This window comes from Camelus bactrianus, chromosome X, assembly GCF_048773025.1.
Source record: "Camelus bactrianus isolate YW-2024 breed Bactrian camel chromosome X, ASM4877302v1, whole genome shotgun sequence".
NCBI classification, from domain to species: domain Eukaryota; kingdom Metazoa; phylum Chordata; class Mammalia; order Artiodactyla; family Camelidae; genus Camelus; species Camelus bactrianus.
The window spans coordinates 16100061-16112096 of NC_133575.1; the positions used below are offsets into that span (position 1 = coordinate 16100061).

A 12036-nucleotide genomic window follows, 5' to 3' on the forward strand; every position below is an offset into this window, starting at 1 on the left:
TAACTTTTTGATGAGACATATTCAGACTCCTTTGTAGTTAACTTGCTGTGACATACTTGGTTAACATTCAACAGAACTTCCCCTTCCAAAGTACTGTGCATTTTGTTAACACCAATACAAATTTTTTTTTCTAGTTTTAGAAGCTCATATTCTGGAATCACCTTAACTTGGTATTATAATCATGCATCATGACCTCAGACAAATTACTTAACCTCTTTAAACCTTATTAATTTATTCAACATGTATTGAACGATGTGTAATAAGCTCTGGGGATAGGAAAGTGAGTGTGATAGCCTTCTCATCTGTAAAATGTGGCTAATGATAGAGCTGTTTTGAGGATAAAATATATGTAAAATACTCAGCACAGCGCTCAATAAATGTTCATTGTTATTATTAGAAGTATTATTTTGATCAGATTACTTTTAACATTCCCCTCTGACTGCAACCTCTAATGATTCACAATGCATCCATTCCATTCTGTTTCTGAACATAAAGCTACTCCATAAATTACTGATGCTGGAAATGATCTTTTCTAGAAATATTGATGCAATGTTCTGAGACTCATTTGGAATGTAAGCACTCCAAAATACAATGCCTTTCACACCTGGTTAGGCAAGAAAAAATTGTAAATCACAACCGTGATTTGGGTTATGAAAGGAAGGTGCTATATCTGTAACCTCCGAGCGTAGACTTGTCTAGACAATCTTCTAAACTTCTTTCCAAAATTTCCCATATACTTTAAAGTTTGGATTATTAGAAAAATAAACAAGCCTACAGACAGGCCATCTTAAATTTTACTTGGTTTTTATCACTAGCCTGAAAATATCAAAAATATTTTTACTGTGGTTTCAGCTCTTTGTGTATGTGTGGGGGTGGGGTGGGGTGGGGGTTGGAGGTTCTGAAGGTGGAATATCAACTCATGTTAGTTGAGAAAAAGTGGCAGTTCTGCATCTCCTGCTGTTGGACTAGAGAAAATGGGTTACTGCAGGAACTGGCAAAACCTACTGACACTATCGAAATGGTTATAGAAATAGTTTCTCTTTTACTCAATGGAGCTATTTAAGAATGACAAAGAGAAAACGTTCACAATGGTGGTCGAGAGTTTGCCTCTATACTTTCTAGGATTAGTTATTTGTCGTTTAAATTGAGCCTCATTAGGCAAACTGTCTTTTTACTAAGGGTTGCACAGCAGCCTGTGTAAGATTTCTGGAGAACGTTGAGTTTTGAAGAAGCATGGCGTTTACAGTTTGCCACTCATTTTCAATCCCAGTGTTACCCTTCAGTTCTTATAAAAGAATAACTGAAAACAAAAGGACATCCTCTAAAATAGGTACTGGGCGCTCTCGGCGTTGGAGGAGTTGGCCGAAAACCCGACCCCGGGCCCTTCAACAGGCACGTGGGCCGAACCTGCCTCGGAGTCACTACGGCCGGCGCCCGAAGGTTCCAGGCTCCGCGCCCGGGGCACGACCGGGGACGGTCCGACAGCACCGGCCCTCTGGCCTCGTCATCGCGGCGTTTCTGGCCGGCGGAGCCCGCTCCCCGGCAGCGGCATTCCACGCTTCCGTCTCCGCGGGCGCGCGCGGGGCTCGGGAATCACCTCGGGAGCCCACTCAGCAGCGGGGAGGGCAGGAGCGAGGGAAGCCCGGGCTCCCGCTGTAACCCCCGCGCTCGGCGGCGTCCCCCTCCCCTCGGCGGCGAGACCGCAGGTACCTCCTCAGCCGCCTCAGCAGTCACCGTTCAACTGGTGGGCAGCCGTCCTGCCGCCGCCGCATCCGCTCAGGGGCCCTTCGGAGCCAAGCTCCCGCCGCCAGCACCTAATTGACTGACTGACTGACTGACTGACGGACCGACCCGCTTGGGGACTCGCGCCGCCGCCGCCGCCGCCGCCGCGCACGCGCTCCTCGCCCGCCTCCGTCCCAGGGCGGCCCGCGGGGCGGGAACGCTACGCTGCGAGCCGCCAGCACCTGCCTGACTGACAGGCAGACCCCAGGATCCGGCCTCGTGCCGGGGCGCGCACGCGCCTCGCGCGCCTGCCGTCGGCCCCGGGGGCGGGACCGCGCGACAGCGAGCGGGCGGGGGGCTCGTGGCGCGCGCGCCCCGCACCCGAGGGCTGCGGAGAGATATTTTGGGTGGCAGGAGGCCCCTCGTCATTTCCGCCGGGCAGCTAGTCGTGCCGGGGGTTTCACTCCCGCGCACGAGGCGAACGGGCAAGTTGTCTGCGGGCGAGAGGTGGCGGCTCCTTCCCTTCGCGCTGCGACCCTCGGCACTGCAAGCTATGAACTGAAGCCCCGGTGGGACGGAGACCCGAGCGGAGTGGCGGAGCAACGGCAGGAGCCGCCGCCTCAGCAGGGACGGAGCAGAGCCGGCGCAGAGCCGCGACCCCGGCGCCTTTCCCTCCCCGTCGCCGCTCCCACCGCTGCTGCCCGCCGCTTACTGAGAGACATTGCAGCCGCGAGACTCGACACAAAAGCCGCCTTCTCCGTGTCGTCCGCCCTGCGAGGCAGTGGCCAGCAAGGGACCCCACCTGAGGGCGGCTCGGGCTGCTGAGTTCGTTTTGTGTCTGAGCTCCGCGCCCTGCGCGGAACCGACCCCATACCCATGGCTCTGATCATGGAACCGGTGAGCAAATGGTCTCCGAGTCAAGTAGTGGACTGGATGAAAGGTAATGCTCGCTGTGTGGAGGGCGAGACGGCCCTGGGGCGCAGGGTTCCTGCGCGAGGTGGGGAAGGGGCGCCCGCCGCGGCTGAGCCCCCCCATCGGGGCTTCCGCCGGCTGATCAGGAGGCGCCAGGGAGCGGCGGGGGTCTTCCCAGGCTGACAGGGGCTCGGGATTCCGGTCTCCTATTGTTTCCAGCCAGTGGCTTCCCAGCCGGAGAGGGGCGCCGAGAGGCGCAGAGAGCGCGGGGGTGGCGGGCGCGACCCGATGGGAGGCTGGAAGCTGGGCGGCAGAATCCCGGTTCACTTCACCCGCTCCTCGCTCCCCTCGGCGCCCCCAGGCCAGGGGGACATGGCGACCCTGGTTTTTCCCCTCAAGGAGGAGCCCCCAGGGACCTGCTCCTCTGGTCGCCGCTTCCCTGGCCTCTTTGTTCCTGGGAATCCTGACGCCCCCTCTGCGGCCGCCCCTGCCAAGTGCCTTTCCTTGCGCCAACTCTCCCAGCAACTTTTAAGCCCACATAATGGGGTCAGGACGCGGCCGCCCGGGTTTGGATCCGGGGAGCTCTTTCTCTTCCCTAGGTTGGGCTGAGGATGCTCGAGGATGCACTACTTTGGGGGAGAGGAAAACCTGCTTCCCCTGGGACAGCATCCGCGCTAGAATCTGTGGCTGCCTCCTGTGCATCTCCCCGAGTCCTTTGCCCCCTCCTCTTCTGACCGATTGAGGCTTTGAACCTTAGGGCTTTTAATTGTGGGCTCGACGCCAGGTGTAAGATGATGCGCATTCAAGTGTCCCCTCATTTCTTCCATCTTGAAGACTCTCCCCCTTTTTTTCCCCTGGCAATTTCTAATAACCATACTTAAAGACAGTCGCCCTCCTAGTCTCAAATGTGGGCTTTTTCCTAGTCCCTGGGCTTTCCTGCCTCACTATCTCCCTCTGTTGTCTGAGTTGAGGGGCCTGTAGAGTACCCTTTCCTCACGACCACTGCACCCCCCTCCCACCCCCCAAGATTCCTAAGATTTGAGGAATGCTGACAGGGGATGGGTGGAATGGGGAAAAAAAAGGATTCCTGGACGCATTTGGGAGATATTAGAGGTTATTCGTAGGCACAAACTCTAGGTAGATTAGTCAGGGACCAAAGGCTTATCGTTTGAAAATGCCCGTTCCGAAGATGAGGGAGCTCTTTCTTAGGGCTTGCTTCGCAGTCCGACTTTTTAAAGCTCCAGGTACTTTAGAACGAAAGGTAGGTTGATTGCAAGTGATTGAGAACGGAAGGGAGAAACTCAGCTTTTTCCCTTTTCTCTCGAACCTTTTCAATGTCTTGCTTGTTCTTGTGGGTTTTCCTTTATCCATTTGCTTTGCTTTTACTCCTTTACTTGTCCCTTTATTCTTAATTTACCTCGTTTTTCTTTTCTAATACGTGGAAAGTGCTTTGTAACTGCAAAGCACGGTACAAATGAGAGTGTATTGAATTAAATCGAATTTATTATTTACCGAACCCCCCACCCCCGTGTGCGGTGCATTGTGCTAAGGTGCTGTGGTGCCATGACTAAGACAAAGTCCTGCAGTGGCTTTTTTTTTTCTTTTTCTCCTGTTTCTTCTCTTTTCATATTTGTTATTGAAATTCGGCTTTTCTAGATTCCCATCAAATTTCCCCCCTTTGGATTGTCAGATGCAGACAAACATCTGTACTCTCTCTTTCTCAATCATGGAAGAAAGAGCCAGGGTGTATGCAAGAAACAAGAATGATTCATTAAAACCCTTTCTTTGCATTTGCCTAAAAGATCACTTTAGTTTGAATTTGTTACTGAAATACTCAAGGAAACGCTTTCTTGGCTCTATGGGAGTCAGGTTACCTTTAGAGACTCACAAATTCCCGTGATGCTTGTAGTGAGTGCTGCATACTCCATCTTCTTCACCTCCCACCCTCCCGGTACATTCTTGCAGTTTCCCCTCTCTTTCCACGGTTTAGGTCCACTGAAGCAAGCAGAACCTATGATGCACATATTCTGACACACATTATTAGTTTTTAAGTACACTAGTTCTTTAAAAATCTCTCCAGCCTAAAATCCAGTTTGAAGTTGGGCTAACATCATTAGCTGTGATTTTAAATGATTGTTATATTTAAGTTGAATAACTTAATTTCAAACCTCTTGGTGATGGATTTTAGAGCTTTTTAAAAAGAGAGAATTTGTGTATCTTTGTACACATTAGACTGGAAGAGAATAATGTCATTATTTGTATGTTTCAGGTCCCAAACTGCTTACTGGTGAAATTTCCATAATCTTCATATAAATATGATTTTGAGATACTACCAGAAAATAAGATTTTAAAAATAGCTGGATGAAACAAATATTTCCTCAGCTTGTAACTTACACTGTTACCTTAATTAATTTTTCCCTCCTTACCCTTTATCCAAATAAACTTTACAAAACACATTTTTAAAATACTTTTCTCCCTTTCTTCAGATGCAATAATGTTTAAAAGTCAGTTAATTTAGGCTGTAGCTTTGGAATGGCTCCACCTCACTTAGCGTTGTATAATGCATAGTGTTATAAAGAAAGTACCAAAAAATGAACAGGACTTTGGAAAAACTACATTATGGGAGTTTTTTAAAGCATGCTCCTAATGTGACAGTTTCATCATCCTTAACGTTTAAAGCATATATATAGCATACTTTCAGCTAGTCACAATTATAGATACTTAAACTCTTTATTAAGGTATGTTCTTTATGCTCTTTCTAGGGTATTTTTTTCTTCACTAAAACAGAAAAAGAACCATTAAGCATATAAGAATAGCATGGCCATATATTTATAGTTCCAGACAAATTATAGGCAGGCTATAGAAACTCAGTCAGCAGGGAGGGAGATAAAGGGGAAAAAACCAAGCTGACAAGATTATTAAGCTTTGATAGCATGTATTCAAGATTAATTATGAAGGACCATTTATACATTGCAATTCACTTTGATTTATTACATTTTATTAAAATATATTTGAGGGAGACATAAATATTAAATTTGTATGATAATTTTTAGTAAAGAAAGCTGTGAGGAAATACTTCCATTTTTTTTGTTCACACCAAATCCACTGCTTGTAAACTCCAGTATTTACTGAATTTTCTGCTGACAATAAAAAATCAGATGTGACACAGTGTCAATGTTAGTTCCAGTAAATATATGAACTTCTTATGAGTCAGTAAAATAAGCATTTATGTCCTAAATTATCTTGATAGTACTTAAGACTATTTGGAAATACCTCATAGCCGTCAAAATTAATTTTAAAAATTAATTTCATAAAAATACTTATTGAGAAAATCAAATACTTACCATTTAGTGTTTGAAACCAACCGTTTTCAGCTGGAAATTACATTCAGTCCTCTTGTAGCTTTGACAAAATTTTAAAACGTAAACCTTTTTACAGTAAATAAAAGCAAAGCAGTTATTGGAAAAAGCTGTAGGTAGAAAAGTAGGCCAGTAACTGCTTCTTATGTTTGCTCAGTCTAGTACTCAAAAAGACATTATTTCTCAGCTCCTGTCTGTTCGCTAGTAGGGTCTGGAAATATTTCATAATCTGCAGTTGCTTGAATCCACTTTTTCCCCACTGAAATATAGCAAACCTCCCTGAACACATTAGGGCCCCTGTTATTAATTTTATTATTCATTTTCCTTGTCCATCACACCCAATAATTCCATTTTCTCCTCATACCTTTTCTGACTTTGAAACTCTTTCAAAATATCCACATGACTATGATAAAGTTATTTCCGGGGTCCTGCTCCCTTCATGACATTTTTCCAGTGATCTTTAATCCCTTTCTGAATCAAGTAAAATGGATTATTGTTTTCAAAGTCAACCAACAGTCCCCGCTTTGCTGTTCTTCCCTTATGGTCTCTGTGACTTAGCTTCATCCACTCTTGTATTATTATGATTCCTTAAATAATTTAAAATTTTAAGATAGCTTCTTAAATCATACCACAATTAACTTCTCTGCTCTTTCCTGTTTACTATAAACCATTTTCTTTAAGAAGCGTTCACTGACTTCTAATTCCTGTCCTGATGACTCAGCCATCTTGAGTACAGAAAATGAAATACATTATTTTAGGTATAAAAAACAAAGATAAAACCAATGTTTTGCATATAATTCTGAAAAATAGGAACACGCAGTGATGAAATAAGGTCTATTTAGTATGAAAGTTAAATGCTGTAAAGGAGAATGTGTCGGAAAACGTAAAGAAGTTTTGGCAGGTACAGTGCTCTTTAGTCATTTTTTCCCCTCATAGGACCCAATGCTGAGGTTGAAATTTATCTTAGGGGAAGGGAAGTGTCAAATTTTGGGGTTAAACTGTCTTGAAAGAGAGATCAGGAATAATTTTCTGGCAGGAACTTGAGTATACACTGCAAGGAAAAAAATATGTTAAATGATCAAATTGGGGTCCTATCACTTCCCTTTGAAACATTAGCTTTTTTCTCAATTGCAATGTGACTAAATAGTAACCAACAATCGTCTACTTTGGATTTGACATTTTTGGAACAGGAACTCTTGTCATTTTATACAAAGAGGAAATTTATCTTTTCGATATGTATAGTTTAGTTCACAGAAAACATTTTATTTATAGTGTCATTAATATCTGCTCCTTAAGGTAACACTCATGATTTAGTGCACATGGGGGAAAAAGCATATTGATGTAGATGTATTCTGGTTCTTAGATATTATTTACTCAGTACTTCAGTGTGGGAGGTGCTTTAATGGTTGGATTGAAAAAAATAATTCCCTGCTTTGGAGAAGTCAGTCTCTATAAGATATGGCAGTGACATTAACAAACCTGTGCCAAGACAGAGACAGGCACCAACTAGTACATTTGGTAAATTTTAGGAGTTTGCATTATGTATACAAGCACCAGTGGAAAGAGAAGATGATTTTAGAAAGTCAGGAAGGAATCCATGGGGAAGGTGGGGTTTTAGGAATTTGCTTAATTAAGGCATACTGTAAAGGGGATGTATTCTAAATGTAGAAGCACAGTGAGAGACTCTAGGGTTGAGATGGGATGATTAACCAGAGGGGTTGTGTCTAGGTTTGTTGGGTTGAAGGAGAGAGGTGGGCAGTAGAGGGAAAGTGAGGGAGGAGCGTGAGTAGGTGGCACAAAAGTACAAGAACAAATCTGCATTTCACAAAGACAATAAAACTCTCATCGTGTCCTGAGTTTAAATAAATACCACATTATAAAACTTTGGCTGCCAAAAATAAGCCCACAAAGAATGTGTATTGAATTGGTACAGCTGTTTCAAATCTGTTTCTCAGGAATAGTTTGGAAATAATGTTAAAATGAGTTATTTTGATGATTAATTACATCATTAACATTGTGTTGTTAAATGTTTCGAATTTTACTGATCCAAATTCTCATATGAAGAATGAAGATGGGCTTTTAAATATTGATGTTGTTCTTAAAGCAATGATAAATTATCATTTTCATGTATAGCAGAGTGACCTCAGATTTGGACTTAATTTGTTCTTAATGACTTTTAGCTTTCTATGTGACTTCCTTACAGCACCTCACACATGAGGCTTATTGTGAAAGAAAAGATGAAGCATTAGCTTCTATAAAGAGTCCTAGAAGGATGGATCATCGGTACTAATTTAAAGGGAAGGGGAGAGTAATTTGAAAAAAATAGAGTCTAAAGCTTTATTTTTTATGAGTTTGTCATAGTTTAGTGTCTGGCTGAAGAACAGCAAATGTAGTCTTTAACACGGGATCATTGTGTTGAATAACATTCAGTGAGTGAATTCAGTTTTCATGCATAGCATAGGCCTTTGCTACCCCAGATGATACATTTCTGGTTGTGGAAGCCAAACGATCAAAAGAAGGCAAAGAGATGATTTTTGCTAAGTATTTTAAGACATTATTTTTATATAAAAACAAACATAGATATTATATTCATGGTGTAGAAAGCAAAATTGGCATGATTTTAAAGATGAGACCAGAGGCTTAACAGGAATTTTAGGCTTGCAGCAGGCTGCTTAAAGCTGCATTTCCCAGACCTCCCAAGGTTATGAGTACACTCTGTTCGGCAATTACGAATACATCAGTGGAAAAGTTTGAGAAGTGGTGGTTGGGTTTAGAAAAGGTAAAATTAATGTACTCTGCATCCTCTTTTCCTCCTATTGCAAAGGACAAAATATTATCTTTTCAGTCAAGGTCATGATAATTACACAATCTTACTTTGTTTGTTTAATCCATGTACCTGCAGTCAGGATGAACTTCTTAAGAATGATTCTCTTCTGGTCCTATATTTTAACTTTTCACCCCATCTGCTTAAAAAATTGAATGTCTTCTCATTGTTTTTATGATAAAGATCGAAGTCCTTAAAATGGCCTGCAAGACCCTTGAAGGTTTGGCTGTTGCCTGTGAGGTAAAAACCTCATTCCTACGTTAGCTACACCAGTCTTCTTTCAGTCCTACTTGCCCAGCTTTGGACTTTGCACTTTTTCTTCACCTACTCATCCTTCAGATCTCAAGCCTCCCCTCCTCCGCCTCAGAAAAGCCTTCCTGATTCCCTGAATCACATCAGATCCTCAGTTCTGTGCTCTCTTGATACTGTGTGCATATTTGTCCCATTTGTCAGTTTTATTTTTATCTTAATTTGTTTGGTTATTTGATGAGGACAGGAGCCAGTCTTTTTGCATAACAATGCATAAGAAAATATCTGGTGAAAAGTAGGCACACAGGAAGTATTTGTTGAGTGAAGGAATAAATAAATATATTCACAGATTACTGGTCTGTCAGCAAATCATGACGATGCACGTAAAGTCCCTCATAGTGGTCTAATGGATACTTCAGTGCCAAGTTGTATACTGTGTGCCAGAGTACAGTGGAAATAAGATTGGTTACTTTATCCATTTTTCATAGTTATGTTGCTCTAGCCAATTCAGTGACCTAAATCATGATTTAGATTCATTTTGTTAAGAAATATTAATAATTTGAATGCATCTGTAATACTTCTGTGTTTATGCTATATTATTTGCTGATGTCATTTAATAGTCCAACACAATAGTCAAACATTACTTTAAAAATTAAAACATACCCCTTTTCTTAAGCATTTATTTTCTTTTATACAAATTTTCTAATTGTTTCTTCATTTTCATGTTTTTGAAAGAACTTATATATCTTGGAACATATGGCAGAATGAAATTGAACAAAATCACTTAAGTTTGTCCTCTTAAAAATGTTAAAAAAATTCATATAAGAAATTAAAATGTATTTTTCTCTTGTGAGAAGAAAGTTCCCTTTATTTGTTGATTTGGAGGATAACATGAAAAATAGCCTTTGCTTAATAAGAACCATTATCTTTATTATATTTAATGTTGAATTTGCATTTTTGTTAATAGGAATAAAATTAAGATATTTAAAGATGCATCTTAAATCAGCATTTCTTATATAACTTTTCATCTCACTCTGATTTTGAAAAATGAATTTTAATGTTTTAAACTATAAATTTATTTGGACTAATTTTTGAAGGGTGCTGGTTAAGAACCTATGTAGAGAATTACTGTAAAGCGTAACTTGTTGGATACAGGTGCAGGTGCCTCATGTGGAATTTTTGTGGATTACATGTTACTGGATAATCACCAGAAGGCAAGTTACAGAGACTTTTCTAATAAAGTATGCCCCTCCCCCCAAATTTAGAATGGTTAAAACATAGATCAGAATAAGTGAAAATTTTAAGACTAGCATATCTTTGAATGTCTGTTAACTCTTAATAAAACAACACCTTCAGGCTTAAAGGTTCTAGCTAGTACTGCAAAACAATGGATTGCAATTGTGCCCTGATTTGAATTACAGAAACCATTAAACGTGATAGAATTGTTTTAAACTCTAAAGATATATTTAATTTCTTGTTCAATTTCAATTTCAATTACAATCATTAATTCTAATAGAAGTTTTCATTATCTCAATCTTACTCTTGCAATTTGAGGAAAGAAAGGGTTGTGGGTATTTGCATAAATTCATTGAATTTTAAATTTTATGTAAGTACAATAACTGCTGTTTTAGTTTTCTGTGTTCATCTATTGAATATTTTGTCACAACATAAAATTGTTTTAAAAACCAAGATTTATTAAATAAACCAAAAGTCACAATGGCATTAATGTATTCTAGTTTGGCATGGTAAAAACATTGTTACATAATTAATATCAAATATAGCATACTTGTCTGTTTTATATTTACTTGACATTAATGTTCTTGGAAATTAGTCTTATTAGGTAGATTGGATAGTCGTCTGATAAGATGATAAGAAAGCGCATTGTTTTTAAACATTGCTTTTACTTTTTTTTTTATTGTAGGGGAAGGTAATTAGGTTTATTTATTTATTTATTTTTAGAGGAGGTACTGAGGATTGAACCCAGGACACCATGCATACTAAGCACTGGCTCTAGTACTGAGCTATACCCTCCCCACTAAACATTGCTTTTAAAGTGTTGCCCAGTACCCTTTTGTTTGTTTGTTTGTTTAAGCTTTTTATTTTGTTTCAGCTACATTTGTTGTTTTTAAAATGAGTTTGCAACATAGTTTCTGAAATAATACCTACAACAAATCAATGGAAGGCTGGTTTAGATCCTGGATTTTTCTTTTTTCCAACTTGTTTACCAAAGTTTTTGAAATAATCTATTTTCCAGCAAGCTGTTAGACTTGTAATTTGTTAATAAAAACCTTTGAAATACTTGTTTTAAGTAATTATGCTGAATGAGTAATTTCAACATTAGCTGAATTCTTGTTATAATTTTGTTATGTTTTATATTTGTGTGTGGGAGTTTATTTCATATACTTTTTTTTTTAACTATCTACATTTTTTCCAAAATAGTTGCTAGTCCTGGGAATTGTGATTTTTTTTTCCCCCGGGCTGAGCAGAAAATTCATATTTTAATTTTCTGTTCATTTACATTTAGTCTTTCAAAACAAGGTACTGGGCTATTAAAATATATATAAAAGATAAAGTATTGTAGAGTTTTTACTTCTGGTGCTCAAAACAGATATACTGTTTAGTTGTTAGTTTTCCTCCCTGCCTGCTACAGCCAGTGTGGAAACCAAGTTCAGTGTGGTGTAGCCATAATATGGATGGATGGCAGGGCTAGGTGCTCCTTCCCCATTTCCCTCTGTATTGGTGCCATGATGAGTTTTGCAACAGTCTTTGTTAACACCAGCTTTCCATTAAATCAATGGCAGAAGGTTTCCTTATCTAGAAGGCTGCTCCCTTGCCTTCTAGCTGTCAGATCAGAAGCTTTCAGTTTGACGTTACATTGTCACACGCACAGAGAAGCTCATTCTATGGAATGCTTAAGGCTAGATAATTTTTCTTTCTTTCTTTCTTTCTTTCTTTCTTTCTTTTTGGGTG

At 40.7% G+C, this 12036-nt stretch overlaps 1 protein-coding gene across 5 annotated transcripts in view; it reads left to right on the forward strand.

Annotated features, from left to right (window-relative positions):
- The first annotated feature begins 2035 nt into the window (after positions 1 to 2035).
- CNKSR2 (connector enhancer of kinase suppressor of Ras 2) overlaps positions 2036 to 12036 on the forward strand; it is a 242166-nt gene continuing 232165 nt past the window's right edge. The window contains exon 1 of one of the 5 annotated variants that reach the window (XM_074360056.1): positions 2036 to 2662. In XM_074360056.1, coding sequence (XP_074216157.1) covers positions 2599 to 2662 — 64 coding nt within the window. In that variant the 5' untranslated portion in view covers positions 2036 to 2598. The remainder of the gene's footprint in view (positions 2663 to 12036) is intronic. The other 4 variants (XM_074360057.1, XM_074360058.1, XM_074360059.1 and 1 more) reach the window with 4 other exon arrangements.